General features: G+C 52.1%; 1 protein-coding gene across 9 annotated transcripts in view; it reads left to right on the top strand.

The window, feature by feature from the left end:
* The window catches only part of PAX2 (paired box 2), a 91,493-nt gene extending 74,834 nt beyond the window's left edge, over positions 1 to 16,659 (top strand). For 5 of the 9 annotated variants that reach the window (XM_057531425.1, XM_057531426.1, XM_028167765.2 and 2 more), the window contains 3 exons: positions 11,294 to 11,395; positions 13,716 to 13,802; positions 14,285 to 16,659. In XM_057531425.1, coding sequence (XP_057387408.1) covers positions 11,294 to 11,395; positions 13,716 to 13,802; positions 14,285 to 14,361 — 266 coding nt within the window. In that variant the 3' untranslated portion in view covers positions 14,362 to 16,659. The remainder of the gene's footprint in view (positions 1 to 11,293; positions 11,396 to 13,715; positions 13,803 to 14,284) is intronic. The other 4 variants (XM_057531424.1, XM_057531423.1, XM_007187336.2 and 1 more) reach the window with 1 other exon arrangement.
* The last annotated feature ends 601 nt before the right edge of the window (positions 16,660 to 17,260 follow it).

Here is a 17,260-nt window from a genome sequence, read left to right as displayed (position 1 = left end):
CAAGGAGCCCTCTTCATCCCCCACATCCTAAACCCCCAGCTCATCTTCTTCCCCAGGGACAGGCAGCTGAGGCTGCAAACCTTTGGGAATGAGTCCTGAGGAAACCAGCCCAGGAAGCCCTAGCCCAACCTGAAGAGCCGACCTTATTGATATTCCTGCCACCTCCTGGCACTGGAGGCTGATTTCAAACTTCACCAGCCACTTGATGCAGCTGTTCCACAAGGTCAGGACTGAGAGGAGAGAGGAGCCTGGACTATTGTGTAGAGGGGAGAGTGGGGCCCAGTAGGCCAGGACACAGCTAATCACTTTGCAGGCAAGGGTGGCTGCCAGAGGCCGGGGCTCGGCCCCAAAGCCTCCCCTCCCCACCTCCTCTCATGGAACCAAGGAGAGAGACTGATTTTTCTGAGTAGTGTTTGCAAGTTGTGCCGAGATTTTAATTTCACTGCATCACAACTCAGCAAGCTGCCAAGTCAAGCTGGTTATTTAAATTTATCACCCACTTTCCCGTCCGCCGCTGGGCTGCTCTAGCTCAGCAACATCTCTTCTCTCCAGCCCACTGCTCTAGGCTGCTGGTCTGGAATGGAGCCGAGTCTCTCCTAAGTGATAAGGAAAAAGGGACCAACTAGATGAGAGAGTGGGTGGGGGGCACTCTGGCCCCAGGCTTCCTCAGGTTATCTGGCTGTGGCTGGTACCTTCTGTCTCCTTCTTACCCTTCCAAAGGACCCCACAGTGGGCTGCCATCAACCCCTCAGTGGTCCCTCAGGCCTCTGGGTCAGGGCCTCTTCACTGAGGACTCTGACTCCAGCTGTGGGCTGGTGCCTTCAAGTCGCCTGTCACTGGTAGAAAAGAGCCCCCCTTCCTCATAGCCTCCTCACCTTGACTCCTCCCTTCCTGTGCCTGGCCAGCTCTGCAGCCATAGAGGGGACCTTGGCAGTGATGTTGATCTGGGAGAATAAGATGAATACCAGGAGTCCCAAAGTCACTTGGAGATGCTTCTGAGAATTCTGAGAGTCCCTTCGCCTGGCGAAAATCCACCCTGATAATGAGAGCAGGTTCCCTGCCCTGGAGCCCAAATGGAACGAGACAGTGCTGGAGGAAGTCGGGGATCATACAGTGGTTCTCCATGCTCACTCTAGAAGCCGAGGGATGCACCAGGCCCCAGAGCTGCTGCACCAAGTGAGCAGGCTTCACTGGCCTCTGGTGAGGCTCACTGCCAAGCACTGGGAGAGCTTTGTGCAAGCGTAGTCCTCGCCATCCTCATTTTAGTCCCGGAGGGGTTATAGAGGAATGAGATTGATATCTAGAAACAAGGCAGGCTAAACTCACCAAAACACAGCTGAATAAATATAACAATGAGAATTGCTACCACACAACCAAACCTCACCCTCTGATGCAAGAAACAGAGGGAGACCCAAAGCCAGAGCAGCGTGAGAGGCTGCTGGCATCACACTGGAGTCAGACCCTAATTGGGGGAGGCTGGGGTTGTAACACACCAGACAGAAAAGATGACCTTGGGCCCCAAAGAAGCAGGAAACTAGAAGTCAGCATTCCCCTGAGTAAAGCCAGAGACGGAGCAGGACAACACTATCTATGCACGGGAAACACACAAACTCATCCCAGGGGCTCAGGAGGAAAGCAAGGGAGGGAAAATAACATCTCCATGAGAAATGGAGACCCCAAGCCTGACCCTGAGTCCAAATTTATACCATGAGGATGTGGCAGGAACCCCCAGCTAAGAACTTACATAAAAATTTGTCTAGGATAGTAACCCACTCGGAAACCCCAGCAGGAACAAGGGCAAACCTTCCTTGCAGAGACATTCTGCAATCCAGGGCACATGGGACTCCCACAGAAAAAAAAAAATCCATCACTAAAGATGAGCTCACTATAAAAAATTACACACCTCAAATGAATACAAACTATCATGAGGGAGAGTTAGCAGAAGCAATATACAGGACAGTTAATACCCCTAAGAACTAGAGATAATAGAACAATCCAAAAACAACTATAATGTAAGCATGTTTAAAATTCTAAAAAAGATAAAAAAGAAGTATGTTTTGTGTTAATCACAGATCTTGATCCCACATCCCCTTCCCCACCACTGCTCAGCAAATTGTCAGATAATGGAGATCTTAAAGGGCAAAGAAGGCACCTATAGCGCATTGTTTTGGGACTCAGAGGCATGGAAAGAGAGGAGCCTCAGGCAGCCCTGAAAGTAGAGCCTGTCCCCTGCTTATCCAGGTTCCCGGACTGCTAAGTCTCAGCAGAGAGTCTTCCCTTCTCTTTGGAAAAATGTCTGAACATTGGAGCACTGTAACAGGGACAGTCCATTCCTCCCTCGTGGGGGAAAAAAAAAAGCCTTGTCAGCTTCCCCATCCTGGTGCGGAGAAGGTGGTTTTATTCAAGAGCTTGGGAGAAACTTCTCTTGATGCCCGGAGACTGCAGCTCTGCTGGAATCTGTAGCTAAGATCCGGGAGGAGATGTGGATGCATCCTAAGAGGGAAGTGCCCACGGTGGGGAGAGAGAGTAGAAGATGGGGGTCTCCTGGAAGCTGGCAAATTTGAGCAGAGGTGGAGGAAGCCAGTAAGGCAAAGTTCAAAGAAAAGCAGGGGCTGGCCCCTGGGGCCTAGAGAGAGTAGTATGGGCTTGGCTTCTGAGAAAGGGTTGCAGACTCTTAGAAGTTCAGACTCCTTACCCACATCTAGGATGGTTAGTGAAGTGGCCTTTTAGCAGATAGAGGTGTGGACCCTGGGAAACCCTCCTCCTCCTGCTCCAGGAGTCCTGAGGACCTCTAGGAAGTGCCTCTTTCCTGTAGTTAACAACCCCCTTCCAATGCGACTGCATTTCCCTCCATAAAACAAACAGCTTAGCCCTTGGCCAGCCCCTTGGGGGAGGAGAGGGCAATAAAAGCTGAGAAATGTTTCTGAAGGAGGCTGGGAGTCTCCTAGCCTTGTCTGTCAGCTCAAAGCCCCTGATTAGCTGAGGAATTTAGGGCACAGACATCAGAGTTCCTCGCCAACCTTGAAAGGAGAGGGCTAGGGCAACTTCAGACACACGGCAAGTCGGAGAGCCTGTCGCTGTGGAGGCCAAACCAAGCCAGAGGGCTTCTCCTCAGCTGAGAAGGCCCACGGGGAAGAGGCTAGCCTCCTCCAAACATCCCTGAGGCCTCCAGCCACATCCCCAAGGACCTCCAGCTCCCAGACCTCAGCTCTGATTTAATTACAGGGGCATTTCCATAGCAATGAGACATTGACAGATAATGTGGGTGCCCTGGGTCTGCAGCCTAGAGAGTCACTGGATCAGGGCTCTTTCCCGTACTTCTTTATCCAGTCCACCCTAGAGTGAAAAGATATTGCAAAGAAATGACATTAATTTACTCTAGGACTGGGAGAGTCAGGTCAAATTTGAACAGAATAAAAGCTGTGCCACCACAATCTCCAGCCCCAGTTCCACACCCATGTCTGTGCCCACCAGCCATCCCAGCAGTGACGGGCTTCCCTCCCCAGCAGGGTGCCTTGGGCAGAAGCACGTGAGGCTGCTAATGGAGCTACAGAGGGAAGGAGAGGCATGAGCAGGAGGAAGGTATGAAGGGTTCCCGGGCATCTTAGCAAAGATGTAGTTCTATGGTCTTCTAAGCTGAGCTCAGCTTTGGCCCATTACCTTGGGCCTTACTTCTTGACTCCTTCCTTCATCTCCTCCCTCTGTCCACGAGACCCAAAGGCTGAGCATGCCAAATGGACTGTGCTTGGCCCCCCACGGCATGGTCTCACTAATTCATTTAGAGATCAAGGAGAGAGGACAGTTTGAATTTGAATCAAAATATTTTTGAGAAATCAACAAGCTTTATTTCAAATGCATGTAGTAGCCAACTACAAAAAAGTGTTGCCTAGTAGAAAACACTGGGCACTGTTTTCATGGATAGCTGGGTTATAGGGAAACTTTCTGCTGCTGTAGATATTTAGAGATGCTTGGGGTGTCCCAAAGGAGAGTTCTCCAAAGGGGGGGATCCCCCAGTACTAAGCCTGTTTACTCCATTATTCGGCACTTTCTAAGAAGAAAAGGTTGGCTAAGTAAAAGTGAAGTCAGCCAACCCAACCTTTTCTGGATGACCAGAAACCCTAAAGAGGGGTGTCCCAGTGAATGTTACAGGTATGTATTGGGACCAAGGGCTCAGAAATATCCTGGTGGCCTCAGAGTCACCTAGGTAAGACCTAAAAGCCTGTTTCCCCCGGAGAGCCAGCCATCCGCAAGGTGACAGGAAGACCTCCCACCCTCCTCAGGGTGATCAGAATCCTTCCTTCCCCTGCTCAGGACAAACAAGCCAGCACTTTTTCAACCCTGAGCTTTGGGAGGCAAGCCCTGCTACTATTGTTACTTCAGAGAGGGCTTTGCACGCCTTCAGCCTGGAATGCTCCCCTCTCCTTCTCGGGGGCGGCTGGGCTGGCAGGCAGGGCGGAGGAAATCCTGCGGCAGGCTCGGAGAGCAGCCTGATGCTCTGGCAGCTTAAGTGGCCGTTTTCCTTGGGATTAGGGTTTCACTTACACAGAGCGCCTGAAAAACGCTGCGCTTTCGGAAGGATTAGAGCTGACAATTCAGTGCTCTCAGAGAACAAAATAAAGCCGGAGAGGAACTGGGAGACCTGGAGTATCGGGAGACTGTGCAAACAGGCTTAACCTCTGCCCACCCAGCACGAGGGGCTCTGAGCCCATCAGTGAGCCTGGGCCCAGCCTCCAGAGTGCCAGCACCTGCCCAACTCCAGTCTTCCTCTGCCACTTTCTAGTGGAACCAGAGAGGGTAGCCTGGGGAAGTGAACCATGGAGAGGGCTGGGGTGTCTTCCTCTCTCTCTGAGCCTGTTTCCTCCTCTGTAAAATGAGGGAGTAGACTAGAGGATAGTCAAATTCCCTTTCAGCCCTGAGAATGTGATTCTCCCCAACACTCCCTATCCTTATCCCACGATCCTGAGGCTGCAGCTCCATCCATGGTCCAGCTGAGTTAGAAGGAGCGCCTCTTATGGGGCCCTAGGCCAGCAGGCTACCATGGCCCATGAAGGGCTGCGTGCTGGGAGAAGGGGTAGGAACAGCATGACTGGTTGTGTCCAGTTGGTTGGCTGTCACGGTGTAGACCTTACTGAGCCCACATAGATCTGGGCAGCATCCCTGCCTAGGATACACCGGGGACTAAAGGTCCAGCTGTGGGTGGGAAGTGAGATCGGCTGGGAGTGCAGCCGCCCTGAGCTGCAAGCACAGCCCTGTCTGCCGGAGCCCAGGGCAGGCCAGCCTCGGGATGCAGAGCTATGGGGCCAAGACAGAGCCTGGGGCTGGGGACCCTCATACAGGCACCTCTGCCCTCCAGGAGAAAACTTCCGGAGAATTTGGAAACCCGGGAAATAAGGAATAAAATGAAATATGTAGAAAGCTCTTCCCCTCTCCTTTTAAAGCATCTTTTACAGATTTAAAGTTTGTTATTTTGGTGTATTCTGTATAACTTGGCTTGGTCATAAAGTGATCATAATTGGTGTAGTAAATGTAAATGTACAGTATAGTTAGGCAGTAATTACAAATTTAATAATTGTATTCTTGGAAGTATTATAAATGCTTGTGTCAAATGCAGGCACAGACTGCCAACCTTGAAGCAATCTAATGTCTTCATTTTCACGACCTTATGAGAAGCAGACACAACTTGAGGTTAGGATAGTAAAACAAGAGTTATGTTTTTTGGCCTTAGGGTCCTCCATAGTGTCAAGTGGATAGCAAAAGTGCTCATTTTCAGAGAAAGATACTGAGGGAAAGCATCTCTAAACTGATTGAATATAACTTTTACTGTATAAATCTGTGTCTAATAAGTCTGTTGTCTTGCCATCACTGAGCTAAAGCATCTCTGCTGCTTTGGCAGCTTCCTTTTTATTATTTCCTTGGTCTTCTGGATGCTGACATTTGCCTTACTTGAGATAAGCCTCCCTACTCCTTCACATGTTATTTTACTATTCTTTGTACGATCTGGTTTATTGGTCCAATTCAAATAGTTTTAAACAAATCAGTGTCTTTCTTACACCAAAAAACAAAGGTTCTTTGGTCTTTTATAAACACTGCTTATTAATCTTTGAGTCATGAATACTTTTGAGAACATGATAAAAGCCATCTAGATATTACATATATGTATCTGTAACATCATATGTATAGCTTTATATGGACTCCCTGAAGCACATCCATGACATCCTACAAGATTGGTGAACCCCAGTTTAAAACCCTTGCTGTAGAAAATGGAAGAACCTGAAACATGCAAGAAACAAGAAGCGACAAGATGTTCTGTTATAGGAAGGATTCGCTTAGCATAATCCCAGGTTACTTTCCTGGGCCAAATACCTATTTTCTGGGTCTACATTATTTGAGAATGTCATTCTAGAATCCATTCCCAAATATACGGCTTGTTCTGTAGTCCAGGTCCTGTCATCTACTGGCTGTGAAATCTTGGATATAATACTTAACCCCTCTGAGTTTCAGTTTCTCATCTATAAAATGGGGATTAAAAACAGATCAGCATCATAGGTTGATGGGGGTTAAGTGAGATAATATATAGAAAATATTTAGGACAGTGCCTAGCATGATAGTAGGTGCTCAGTGAATGCTAGCTAGCCTAGGTGCAAGTAGAAACACAACTCTGCCCTTGGATCTTAAGACCTGACAAAATAGCATAAATTATCCGGTGACTGAAGTTTTCTTAATAAAGTCTTTCACTTTGCTTTTCTCTGTACTTGTAAGAGGAACTGCACTTAGATTCTCTGAAACAGTTGATTTGATCTGGCCCATTTGGTAAGGAATGTCTGACAAAAGTGCACTGTCTGATTCAGATGTAGTGATTGCTGTAGAAATTGGCTTCAGAATCTTCAGGGACTTCTGCAGTTGAACTGAGAAGACATCCTCATCAAATACAGTGCTTCTAACACTTCTGGGTGCTTTAGATTCTCAACTACTCCTGCTTCTTGAAGAGCCTCTTTGTTTTTCAGAAAATTCTCCAAGGAGATTGATACTCCACCCCATGGGGTTTTACTACAGACTTTCAGTGTCAATATTTTATCCTTTGTGTCCTGTTTTTCTTGCCTCATCCTAATGACAGCAGTGACAATATGAGATTTTGCTTGTCAGATGACTTCTTTTTCCTTTTCTTTGGCTCTTTTGGGGAGTATCTGAGTTCATGTTATCATTAAAAGGCAGTGTGGTACAGACCTAGCTTCACACTTTGGCTCTGTCAGTTACTAGCTCTGTAGCCATAGGAAAGTCACGATGCCTCTCTGTGCCCCCATTTTCTCAACTTTAAAACAAGGGAGTGAGACTGATCATCTCGAAGGCTCTTCCATCTTTAAAACTTTGTAATCTTAGGAAGCAATTATCCAACATGAAATGCCCATCCTCTTGTAGTATGTGGGTTTTTATCCATGTGTAATTCTTGGTGCTGCTTTCATGTTCCTGGCATTGCCAGTGAGCAAAGCAAATGCTTTACTGCTTCCTATCGTCTGTCGGATGACACATATTTTATAACTGATGTATTCTGCTCTGAAGCTATTTTCTCCTCTTTCTGCACTTTTGCCTGTTTGCTTGAAGGAGGTGGCTGTGCTGTCATACGGTTTTAGAGTCTGTCTCCGCTCCCCTTTGTCCACCCATGGGCAGTATGCAAGGCTCAGTACTCTGTCGATTCTTCCTTGCACAGATTCCATTACCCATTCATATTCACTCACTAAAAGAAGTTTGCTCGCAGAATGCTGCTGGGCAAATGGTATGACGGTCTTAGTAACTTGAAAACTTCCTGCAGTGTGTGTTTTCCATATTGACAGTGGTGTTCCAGAAGAATATATGGCTCTGGCAAGAGTTTGGTCAATTTGTTCCTGTTCTTCAGGTGTCACCTGTGTGCTAATGAAGCCATTGAGGGTGCTTTGTATGCAGTGGCTTATACCTTTGTTGGCTCAGGGGTCCTGAACGGGCACCTCTTGGTAGTGATGCTGTACTGATGTTACAGAATCCAGTGATACTGTAATGATGTTACAGAATCCACAGCAGCAGAATTACAGCCGTATGCTTGCATGCTTTTTCCTCATCATGGGTCTCTTCTCTCACACTTAAAAAAATGCTTGAATATCACTTCCCAGATTCAGTTTTTAAAATAGAATTTGGAAATGTGTCTCTCAATCAACAGTTCTGTGGCTGACTTTCAGCAGGCCAAAGTTTCTATATGCTGGAGGTTGGACCATTTGCAAGAGAAAGATCCAGTGGAAATAAACACTGCAATAGGGGTGCCTCCAGGTAGCTGGAAACACCTTTCTAGTCATCCCACATTTCCTCTTCTCTCATGAAGCTAAGTAAGGGATTGTGTGACACAATCTTAGAGTACAAGGAATTTGTGTGTGAAAAGCTGAGGGACCTATGCAGCTGAAAATCAGAATTCAGATGCATTTAAATTCCTGTTTATTGAGAAAGAAGCATCCTTCTCTTCCTGACTGCTTTGTGGACATTAGGATCACAAGACCAAGAATTGGATTTCTGTATTTTTCTAATTCAAAACCTCTACATCCTCACTAACTCTCCTCTGTCTTAGGCCTTTTTTGACAATGAAATGCCATATTATTAATCTCTCTAGGAATTGATAGATGTTGCTGACTTGTCCACTTGAGGTCCTCTCCGCTGAGAGATGGTCAGGAGGATTGTACATTTAGGTGACAATAGAAGTCAATGAAAGAAAACCCACACAGAGCAAACACAGATTCTCTCTGCTATCTCTCTGGGAGTTCAAAATGATCTCTTGTTTGACAGTTCTACTCTGTTGTCTGTTCTTGAGTTTTAAAATGTAAGATATTAGCTATATTAGATAAGTAGAGAGAAAATCATTCTATTGCGTGATAAAGCTGAGTCACATTGTATGAGTCCCTCACTTTCATCATCCTGTATAAATCTTTCATCATCTTATAAAAATTCATGATCCATTGTTCAAATTATTTGTAGAAAAAAAGCAGATTCAAACATTTACATTTTGCCCAGCTTTTGCCTCTTCAAAGGACACCAACATATATGAAACAGAAAACAATATAACCCACCTGGAATTGGCTATTAAGTCCAATAGAGTGATAGAGAATTAATCAATAAGTTTTTATTGAGCATCTACCATATTCTCAACTGTATGACAGAGCAGAAGACAGGGCCTGCCCTCCGTTTGATTATGATCTGTTTGAGGAAGAAAACAACAGGGCTGATGTTTCATGAACGGTAGTGACGTGGTAAACCATGGAGCACAGACACTATAGAAGTTTAAAAGAGAGAAACTTCTCCGATGGGTAGAATAGTAGGGGTTTTAAGCCTTGAGCTTATAAGGGAAGGAAAGGGAAACTATAGCAAGAAGAAGAAAATGAGGTGGCAAAAGCAGAGATTTCACAGCATCCAAGCCAGTGAAAACAGTCACACTAAACCAGAAGGGGTGAGAATCAGAGCTGAGAAAACTGGGTGGGGAAGAGTACCTGGGAGGCTTTGAAAGCCTGGCAGAGTGTAGACTGCCAGAGAGACACCCAAACTGTAGACTACAGAGAATCCATGATGGCTCTTACAAGGGAAGTGATGTGATGGAAGCAGCGTTTCATGAGGGCTAGCCAAGCAGCCATGTGAGGGATAGACTGAAGGAGAAGAATGTGGAGGCAGGGAATACAAGCAAAAAAACTGTTGTGGCAGACCAAGGGCAGGTGCTTAGGCGCTGAGCTGTGGAGGTGGTGGAGGAAATGAAGGTGGGACAGATGTAATAGATATTGCTAAGGAGAATTGACAACACCCAGCGACTGACTTCAAAGCTGGGCGTGCTATGTCAAGAACGACTCCAGAGGTTTTGGTCTGATGGTCTTCAAGTAGGTCAGTAGAACTGACTGGGGGGAAGGTGATCTCTTATTCCTGTCAGGGTTGAGGTGAAAGTGGGACAGCTAATGAAAAGGTTCACAGGCAGCTGGGAATGCAAAAGCCTGAGCTGCATCTCTGTCTACTTAGGCAAGGATGGATCATTCAGATGTGTTAAGGTAGCAGTGAGGAAACTCACACGTTTCAGAAAAGTTGGAGGTGAGGTCGACTTTAAGGGGAGAGTGGCAAGGAGAGAGAGAAACGCTTTGGAATAGCCATAGGGAAGATGAGGTCTAGGGCAACGGATGAAAAGAAAGTGGGTCAGAGATACCTAGTTCTGTGCCTTCCTCCAGCCACACCTCTTCCCAGGGTTGGACAGAGGCACTAGAGTGGGAGAGTGGCACTGGCTGAAGAGGAGTATAAAGGAAATATGGAGAGGAGAAAGGGGACCCAGGACCCAGGAGAGGATGAAGTAGTCTCTAGGGCATGGAAGTATGGGAGAGGACAAATTTATTGTCATTAGAGATTGGAACATGCTAAATTGCAAAGAAGGCGGTGACCGCTTCATGGCGATGGAGGGGGCAGGCAAGGAAGGGGGGCCGTTCAGGTACAGCTGTGTTCCAGAGATATCTGTGGACCATGGGTATCTCCCTAAGATTGGCTCGCTTTGCCTTCACTCCAGGACACGAGGAAAGCCCTTCCTCCCACTCTCCAGACTCTAGCTAATAGACACCTCCAGGAACAGAAGTCTAGCAGCTAGTGGGGAGAGCAGACTTTGCTCATTGGAACTTGATCTGATCCATTTGCACTGTTAGCTCAAAGCTCCTGATTTGCTTCAGGGATGGTTTTCTATCATTTAAATGCCATGAACACTGACAGCAAAATAGCCCACTGGCTGGCCCCCTACTCTTCACACCTGCCAGGCCCAGCACCTGCAGCTTCACTTGGAGAGAACAAGGAATACCCATCAGCTCCTGTACAGGTGCTGGTGGGGTGTCCTCCAAGCCTGAAGGAAAGATGGGGTGTTAAAGAGGGGAGAGGTGAGCAAGATGATAGAGGTCCATTTGGCTACTGGATCGACCACAGCTGAATATCTCACTGGGAAGGAGGAGTAAAACCAGGTCATCTCCCTCCCTTCTCCATCTGGGTTTGGGCTACAAAGAGACACAAGCAAAGGCAAACACACATACACACACGCACAGAGAGACACACAAAGAGCTACACAGAGCAGAGGTGCATACACACAGCTGATCATAGGACATTTAGGTAACAAGCTTAGATACATGTAAGGGCACACCTGGACCTTCTCATTCAGGTGTGCCCCTACATGTCTGCACGCAGCGCTTTCTTTTCCATGGAGTACCCTTGTGTGAGCAGAGGCAGGCCCCTCTCTTCCAGGCCTCACCCCTTCCCCTTTGTGTTTTTCCAGGTCGTGACATGGCGAGCACCACTCTGCCTGGTTACCCCCCTCACGTGCCCCCCACTGGCCAGGGAAGCTACCCCACCTCCACCCTGGCAGGAATGGTGCCTGGTAGGTGACAATGCTGCAGCTGCCTAATTTAGGTGGGAGTAGCTAAACTGTGGGTGAGCTGCTGAGTGGTCTGTAGTCTGAGGCTGGGGCTGGGGGAGACCCAACATCTCCTCCCCTGCAAAACACTGCTGTTCTATCCCTCTCTCTCCCTAGAGGCTGCAGCCGGGGTCCCTCATCCTCCCTCATGAGTAATCCAGGGAGGGAACTTGCAGAAGTGCTTGCAGTAGTGTGTGCACCCTTCTGTATGTCCTGGCCCCTCCGCAGTGCCCACCCACCCCAGCCTGTGCCTGGAAGCACGCAGCCTCAGCTCCACACTCAGTGCCCCCGCCTACCCCCAGCCAGCTGACACTGCTTGGAAGGGTCTGCCCTGGTTTCCATGGAAAGTTGGAGCCAAGAACCATTTCCAGGGGCATGTCTGTCACTCAGACAAAGCCACCCTGGTCCACACCAACCCACAGGGAAGACCAGTGTCGAGAGCCGACCCCCCCCCCCCAGGGAGAGAAGGGAGTTATTCCCTAAGGAAAGAGGAACAGAAGACAGACTGTGGCAGGAACCAGAGAGACTGGCTTCAGAGAGAGACAAGCTGGAGCACCTCCACATCTCCTGAGAGGAGCCCTGGGCCCTCATTGCTCCTGGGGGCTCTGACCCGTCCCCATCTGAGAGGAGCTGGGTGGGGGCTGTGTGGATCAGAGAGACAGAGGCCATATTTGGGGTCTGGTGACTGCAGCTGGAGGTTGTGCTCTCCCCAACCCCTCACCCCAGATTGGGAGCTGGGCTTGAAGCCAAAGAGAGTTGAAGTTCCTATTCACAGAAGCACCAGAAAAACTCTTGTCTTAAAGAGGATGAGACTCACTGGGCCTGCTTCCTGTCCTGCTGGCTGCCCTCCGTGTGCCCCTTCCCTGAAGCTCAGCTCTCATTGGGGGGGGGGGGAGGATAGAGTAGGGTGACTGGCCCTATTCCTGGACCGTTCATTCAGGGACAGCCCTGGGTAAGCAGAGGTGGATGTAGGGGGCTGGCCAAGAGGGAGATTGCTGCTGGGTGTTGTAGAATAGGGGCTGAAGGGAGTTGGAGGAACTGGGTAAGGAGAGCTGCTGGTGTGGGTGAGGGTATCCCTGCCCAGATTTGGGGTAGGGCGAATGGAAGTGTAAGGTACCAGGAGATTCTTCAGGGAAGGTTCCAGCAGTGAGCAGGTGGAGGCTGGAGGAGGTCTTAGAGAGGCGGGGGTGAGGGAGGGGGGAGTCTGCAAGGGGATGGGGATGAGGGGAGCCTCAGAGAGCTCATGGTGGCAAGGGGGGAGTCGTTAAACAGAATCTAGTGCTGATGAGGAAATTACACTTGTTTCATTAGCGATGGGGAAGGAGATAGCTCAGTTCCTCTTGGTCACAGTTGAGCTCAGAAGCTCATTATCCTGCTGCACGCATGCTTTCCCTCCTCGTCAATAAACAGGCTTTCCAGTGGCTGCATCCCCCACCCCCACCCCAGCTCCCTCTCCGAGAGGGGCCCCTTCTCCTCTACTTAACCCGCGGTTAGGGATCACTGTAAACAGTCTGGGGTCATCACACAGGAGAAAGGGCGAGGGGGAAACCCGGAGGCCTGGCCTTTCTCCCGCGAAGGGAGGGAAGCAGCTTCCGACGGCTCCCAGCCCACAGGGCCCTCGGCTCACCGCTTGAGAACCGGCGGGCAGTCCAAGAACCGGCGGGCAGTCCACCTGCCTCCCGCCGCCTCCTTCCCCTGCTGCGTGGCCCACCTATCAAATCTCTAGAGGGAAAGGAGGGAGGGGGGTGTTTCCCAGCAGAGCCCCCAACCCTTGTACTGGCACCATGCTGAGATGCCAATCTCAGGACTTTCTGGGACAAAGTGTCCAGAGGGCCTGTCTTCGCAACCCTCCCCCGCTTCCACCCTGTGGGGCTGTGGCTCCTAGAACCAGAGTTTCCACTAAAGAGGCCCTGGCCCCCAACGCAGCGGCGTAGGCGCTCCTGGACCCGGAACAAACCCTTCCTGGGTGGCTCGGAGCGCCTCCGCGGGGGGAGCCCCAGGCGGGCACCGCCCCGCAGTTACCTCCACGCCGGTGTGCGAGGCGGGTCGGTGCTTTTGCGCGCGCGCACACACACACACACACACACACACACACACACACCCCATGGGCTCCCCCCATTTGGACCAGGTGGATTGTTCCGCCTCCACCCTGCCGTCTGCCCGCAGTGGGCATTACCCTGCTCGCTGCACCTGAACCTCGAGCCGGGGGAGGCCGCTGGCCGTGCACGTCGGGTCCGCCCTGGCGTTGCGCGTGTCTGATCCCCACTCCCTCGCCCTCCCGCAGGGAGCGAGTTCTCCGGCAACCCGTACAGCCATCCCCAGTACACGGCCTACAACGAGGCTTGGAGATTCAGCAACCCCGCCTTACTAAGTGAGTACGCCACCTGGCTGGCCGGCGGCTCAGCGCTTCCGTCCGTCCGCCGGCCAGCTCGGCAGTGCTGCTTCCGGACGCGGGTCCGACTCCCCGCGACCCGCCCTTTGGGTGCCCAGCCGGGCAGGCTTGTTAGCGTAGCACTGAGGCCCCGGGATCCCTAGAGGACGCCCGCGCCTCCCACCCCTTCCTAACTCTCCCCTCCGCTCCCTTCCCCGTCGCTGGAAGGCTCTGCGCCGCCCCCACCCTCGGGCCCCCTGAAGGTCCGCAGTCGGGCGGCGGCGGTCACCGATCGGGTCCCTCTCCCACCCGGTGAACGCAGCTCTCCTGGGGGCAACCAGCCCCGCAGCCCAGCCAATGCCTCCCTGCCCGGATCCTGCTAGACCCCAGCCCGGGGAGGTCTTTGCTTTGCTTTACTTTCCTTTTTTGTTCTCCTGTTTGTCCTCTCACCCAGCCCATTCTTCTCCTGTGTTAACTTCCAGGTTCCCCTTATTATTATAGTGCCGCCCCCCGGGGCTCCGCCCCTGCCGCTGCTGCCGCTGCCTATGACCGCCACTAGTTACCGCGGGGACCACATCAAGCTTCAGGCCGACAGCTTTGGCCTCCACATCGTCCCCGTCTGACCGCCCACCCCGGAGGGAGGGAGGATCGACGCGACAAGAAGCCTCCCGGCCACCGCCCCAGACCCACCCCATCCCAGGACCCCTACAGTCCTTCACTTCACCCCGTCGAAGGCCGGACAGGACGGGTGGAGCCGCGGGCGGGACCCTCAGGCCCGGGCCCGGCGCCCCCAATCCCGCCCGCCGCCCCTCCCCGCCTGCCTGGACTGCGCGGCGTCGCGAGGAGGGCCCGACCCAGCTCATCCCCGCCTCGCCCGAGCCGACCCGGGAGCCGACCAGCCACACCGCCGGACTCTGGTCGGGCCCGCCGCTGCGCGGGGGACACGTTTCTGTGACACACAATCAGCGCGGACTGCAGCGCGGCCCAGCCCCGGAGCAGCCCGCCTCGGACGCTCCGGCGCCGGGAGGCTTCGCTGGGCAAAGGAAATTAAGAACAAAACGATGTTCTGCAGAAGGGGGAAGAGCCTCCTGCCAAGCCCTCGGGAAAGAGTCCGCACCCCGGCGCCAATCGGACTGCCCCCACCTGTGCCCTGCCCAGAAGGTGGAATGGAATGGGGGCGTGAGGGCCCGGCTCTAGGGACAGGGGCGGGGGGGGCGGGGTTGTCAGGTGTTTCCAAGGTTGTGACCCAAGGCACGCAGGCCCCAGCAGCCCGCACCCAAGGAGCCCGACTCTTGGCTCTCCCCTACTCCACCTGAACTGCCCAGTTCCCCAGGGCCCAGGCATCTCCTACTAGTGACCAGACTCTCAGCCCCGCCTTGCCCCTACCTCAGCGTCTCTTCCATCTGCCGACCTCGCACTTCCCCCTCCTGCCCGTCCTTTTCCCAGCCCACGATGCTCTGCTTCTCTCCTCCCTAACTCGCTGTCCCGCCGGAGGCTCTTCCGTGCCTGCCTCAGGACCAGTTCCCGCAGGCCGCGGCACTGGTCTTCCCCGAGCGGTTGCTTGATGCTCCCCCACTCCCCCGACACAGACTCTCAATCTGCAGGTGGTGGGAGCAGGGTCTGAGCTGGCGTGTGAGCTGCGCGGGGTGGAAGGTGGGGGGCTGCCCACTCCACCCCCTCCCACCCACCTCCAGCCTCCTCCTCTGGCAGAAAATGAACAGGGCCGCAAAAAGTCTACATTTATTTAATATGATGATCTTTGCAAAAGAGGAAAACGAAAACAAAACCCCAACAGGCTGCTGCTTTGTAGAAAGACGGTGTGTGTCGTGTGAAGGCGAACCCCTGTGTATATAACCCCGCCCCGTCCGTCCCACCCTGCCCCGCCCCGCCGGGTAGAGTCCCAGTTGCCCGCCCGTCCTGCCTGTAGATACGCCCCCTTGTCTGTGCTGTGAGAGTCGCCGCTCGCTGGGGGGGAGGGGGGGACACAGCTACACGCCCACTAAAGCACAGCACGTCGTGGGGGAGGGGGGCTTTTTTTTTTCTGTTACAAAAAATTACGAAAGAAAAGAAATCTCTATGCAAAATGACGAACATGGTCCTGTGGACTCCTCTCGCCTCCGTTTTGTTGGCTATTTCTCTGTAATTCCCTGTTTTCGCTCTCTCCTCCTCATCTCTCTCTTCTGCATCTCTCCCCTCTCCATCTCTCTTCTCTGCTTCCCTCTCCCTGTCTCTGTCTCTCTCAGTCTTCGTCTCTCTTGTCTCTCTCTCTCCCTTGGCCTCTTTCCCCAGCCCTGCCCTGGCTGCCTTGCCCCCTGAGACTAGATCAGAGGTGGCAGCTCCAGCCCCCAGGCTCGCCCCTCGCGGCCGTGCCCCGCGCACCCTGGGTCGCCGGCGGCCGGGCCTCCCTGCCCCGTAGTTGCTCTCTCGGTAGCGGCGATGCGCCCTGCATGTCTCCTCACCCGTGGATCGTGACGACTCGAAATAACAGAAACAAAGTCAATAAAAGTGAAAAAATAATAAATAAATAAAAATCCTTGAACAAATCCGAAAAGGCTTGGAGTCCTCGCCCAGATCTCTCTCCCCTTCGAGCCTTTTTATTTGAAAAGGAAAACGAGAGAAGAGAATAGTTAAGGGAACTGCCGGTGCCCAGCCAGGCTCCAGTGGCCCGAGCCGGGCAGCGAGGGAGCCGAGGTTCAAACTCCGAGGCCCGTCCCATTCCAGTCCCTGTGGGGCTGGTGCGACAGGGGACCCAGACCCAGGACCCAGCCGAACCCTCGAAAGATCCCCCGATGGCTCTGGTCTACTTGGCCACTTTCAGCGCGTCGGTTCGTTTTGATTCTTTTCCTTTTTTTTTTTTTTGCACATGACAAATAAATAATAATAATAAATAATAATAATAAAAAAATTTTGTATGTCACTCCCCATGGCTCCAGGTTTGTCTCTACCTGTCTCTGGGACAGGCCTTCCCTCACACTGGTCGATCTCAAATAAACCCTCAATAATCCTCCCAAGGGCACTTCCATTGCGACTCCCCTGCCACCCCTTTGCTGGGACCCTCCTCCCACCCGTTTGCGGACCCTCTCGTCGGCAGCCGAAAGCCGGCAATGGCCCAGACGAGTCTGCCTGCCCCCCCAACCCCGCCTTCGGGGCGAGTTTTCGCTTCGCAAAACTTGAGACTACCTTCGAGTGAGTGATTTGGTCGCCCTACCTCTCCACCCACACCCAAACTTAGGGTGCAGGCTCTCAGAACGCGACGTCGGAGGCCCTCTCCGCATGGGTGGGGGGTTGTCTGCTCTCCTGTCTCCTTCCTCCGCGCCTCAATTTTTATCCCCCAGACCGCACAGATACCACAGACGATTGCAACCAGTTTCCTCGCTGCTCATTTATTTCCGGGCCGGGACAGCGTCCAGCCCCGCAGAGACCGGAGAAGAACCAGAGGGCTCAAGCGACCTCGCGCG

The sequence above is a fragment of the Balaenoptera acutorostrata genome, chromosome 16 (assembly GCF_949987535.1).
Source record: "Balaenoptera acutorostrata chromosome 16, mBalAcu1.1, whole genome shotgun sequence".
Taxonomy (NCBI): domain Eukaryota; kingdom Metazoa; phylum Chordata; class Mammalia; order Artiodactyla; family Balaenopteridae; genus Balaenoptera; species Balaenoptera acutorostrata.
The sequence above is the reverse complement of the archived record's forward strand: the minus strand, read 5'-3'. Positions and strand labels throughout refer to the sequence as shown.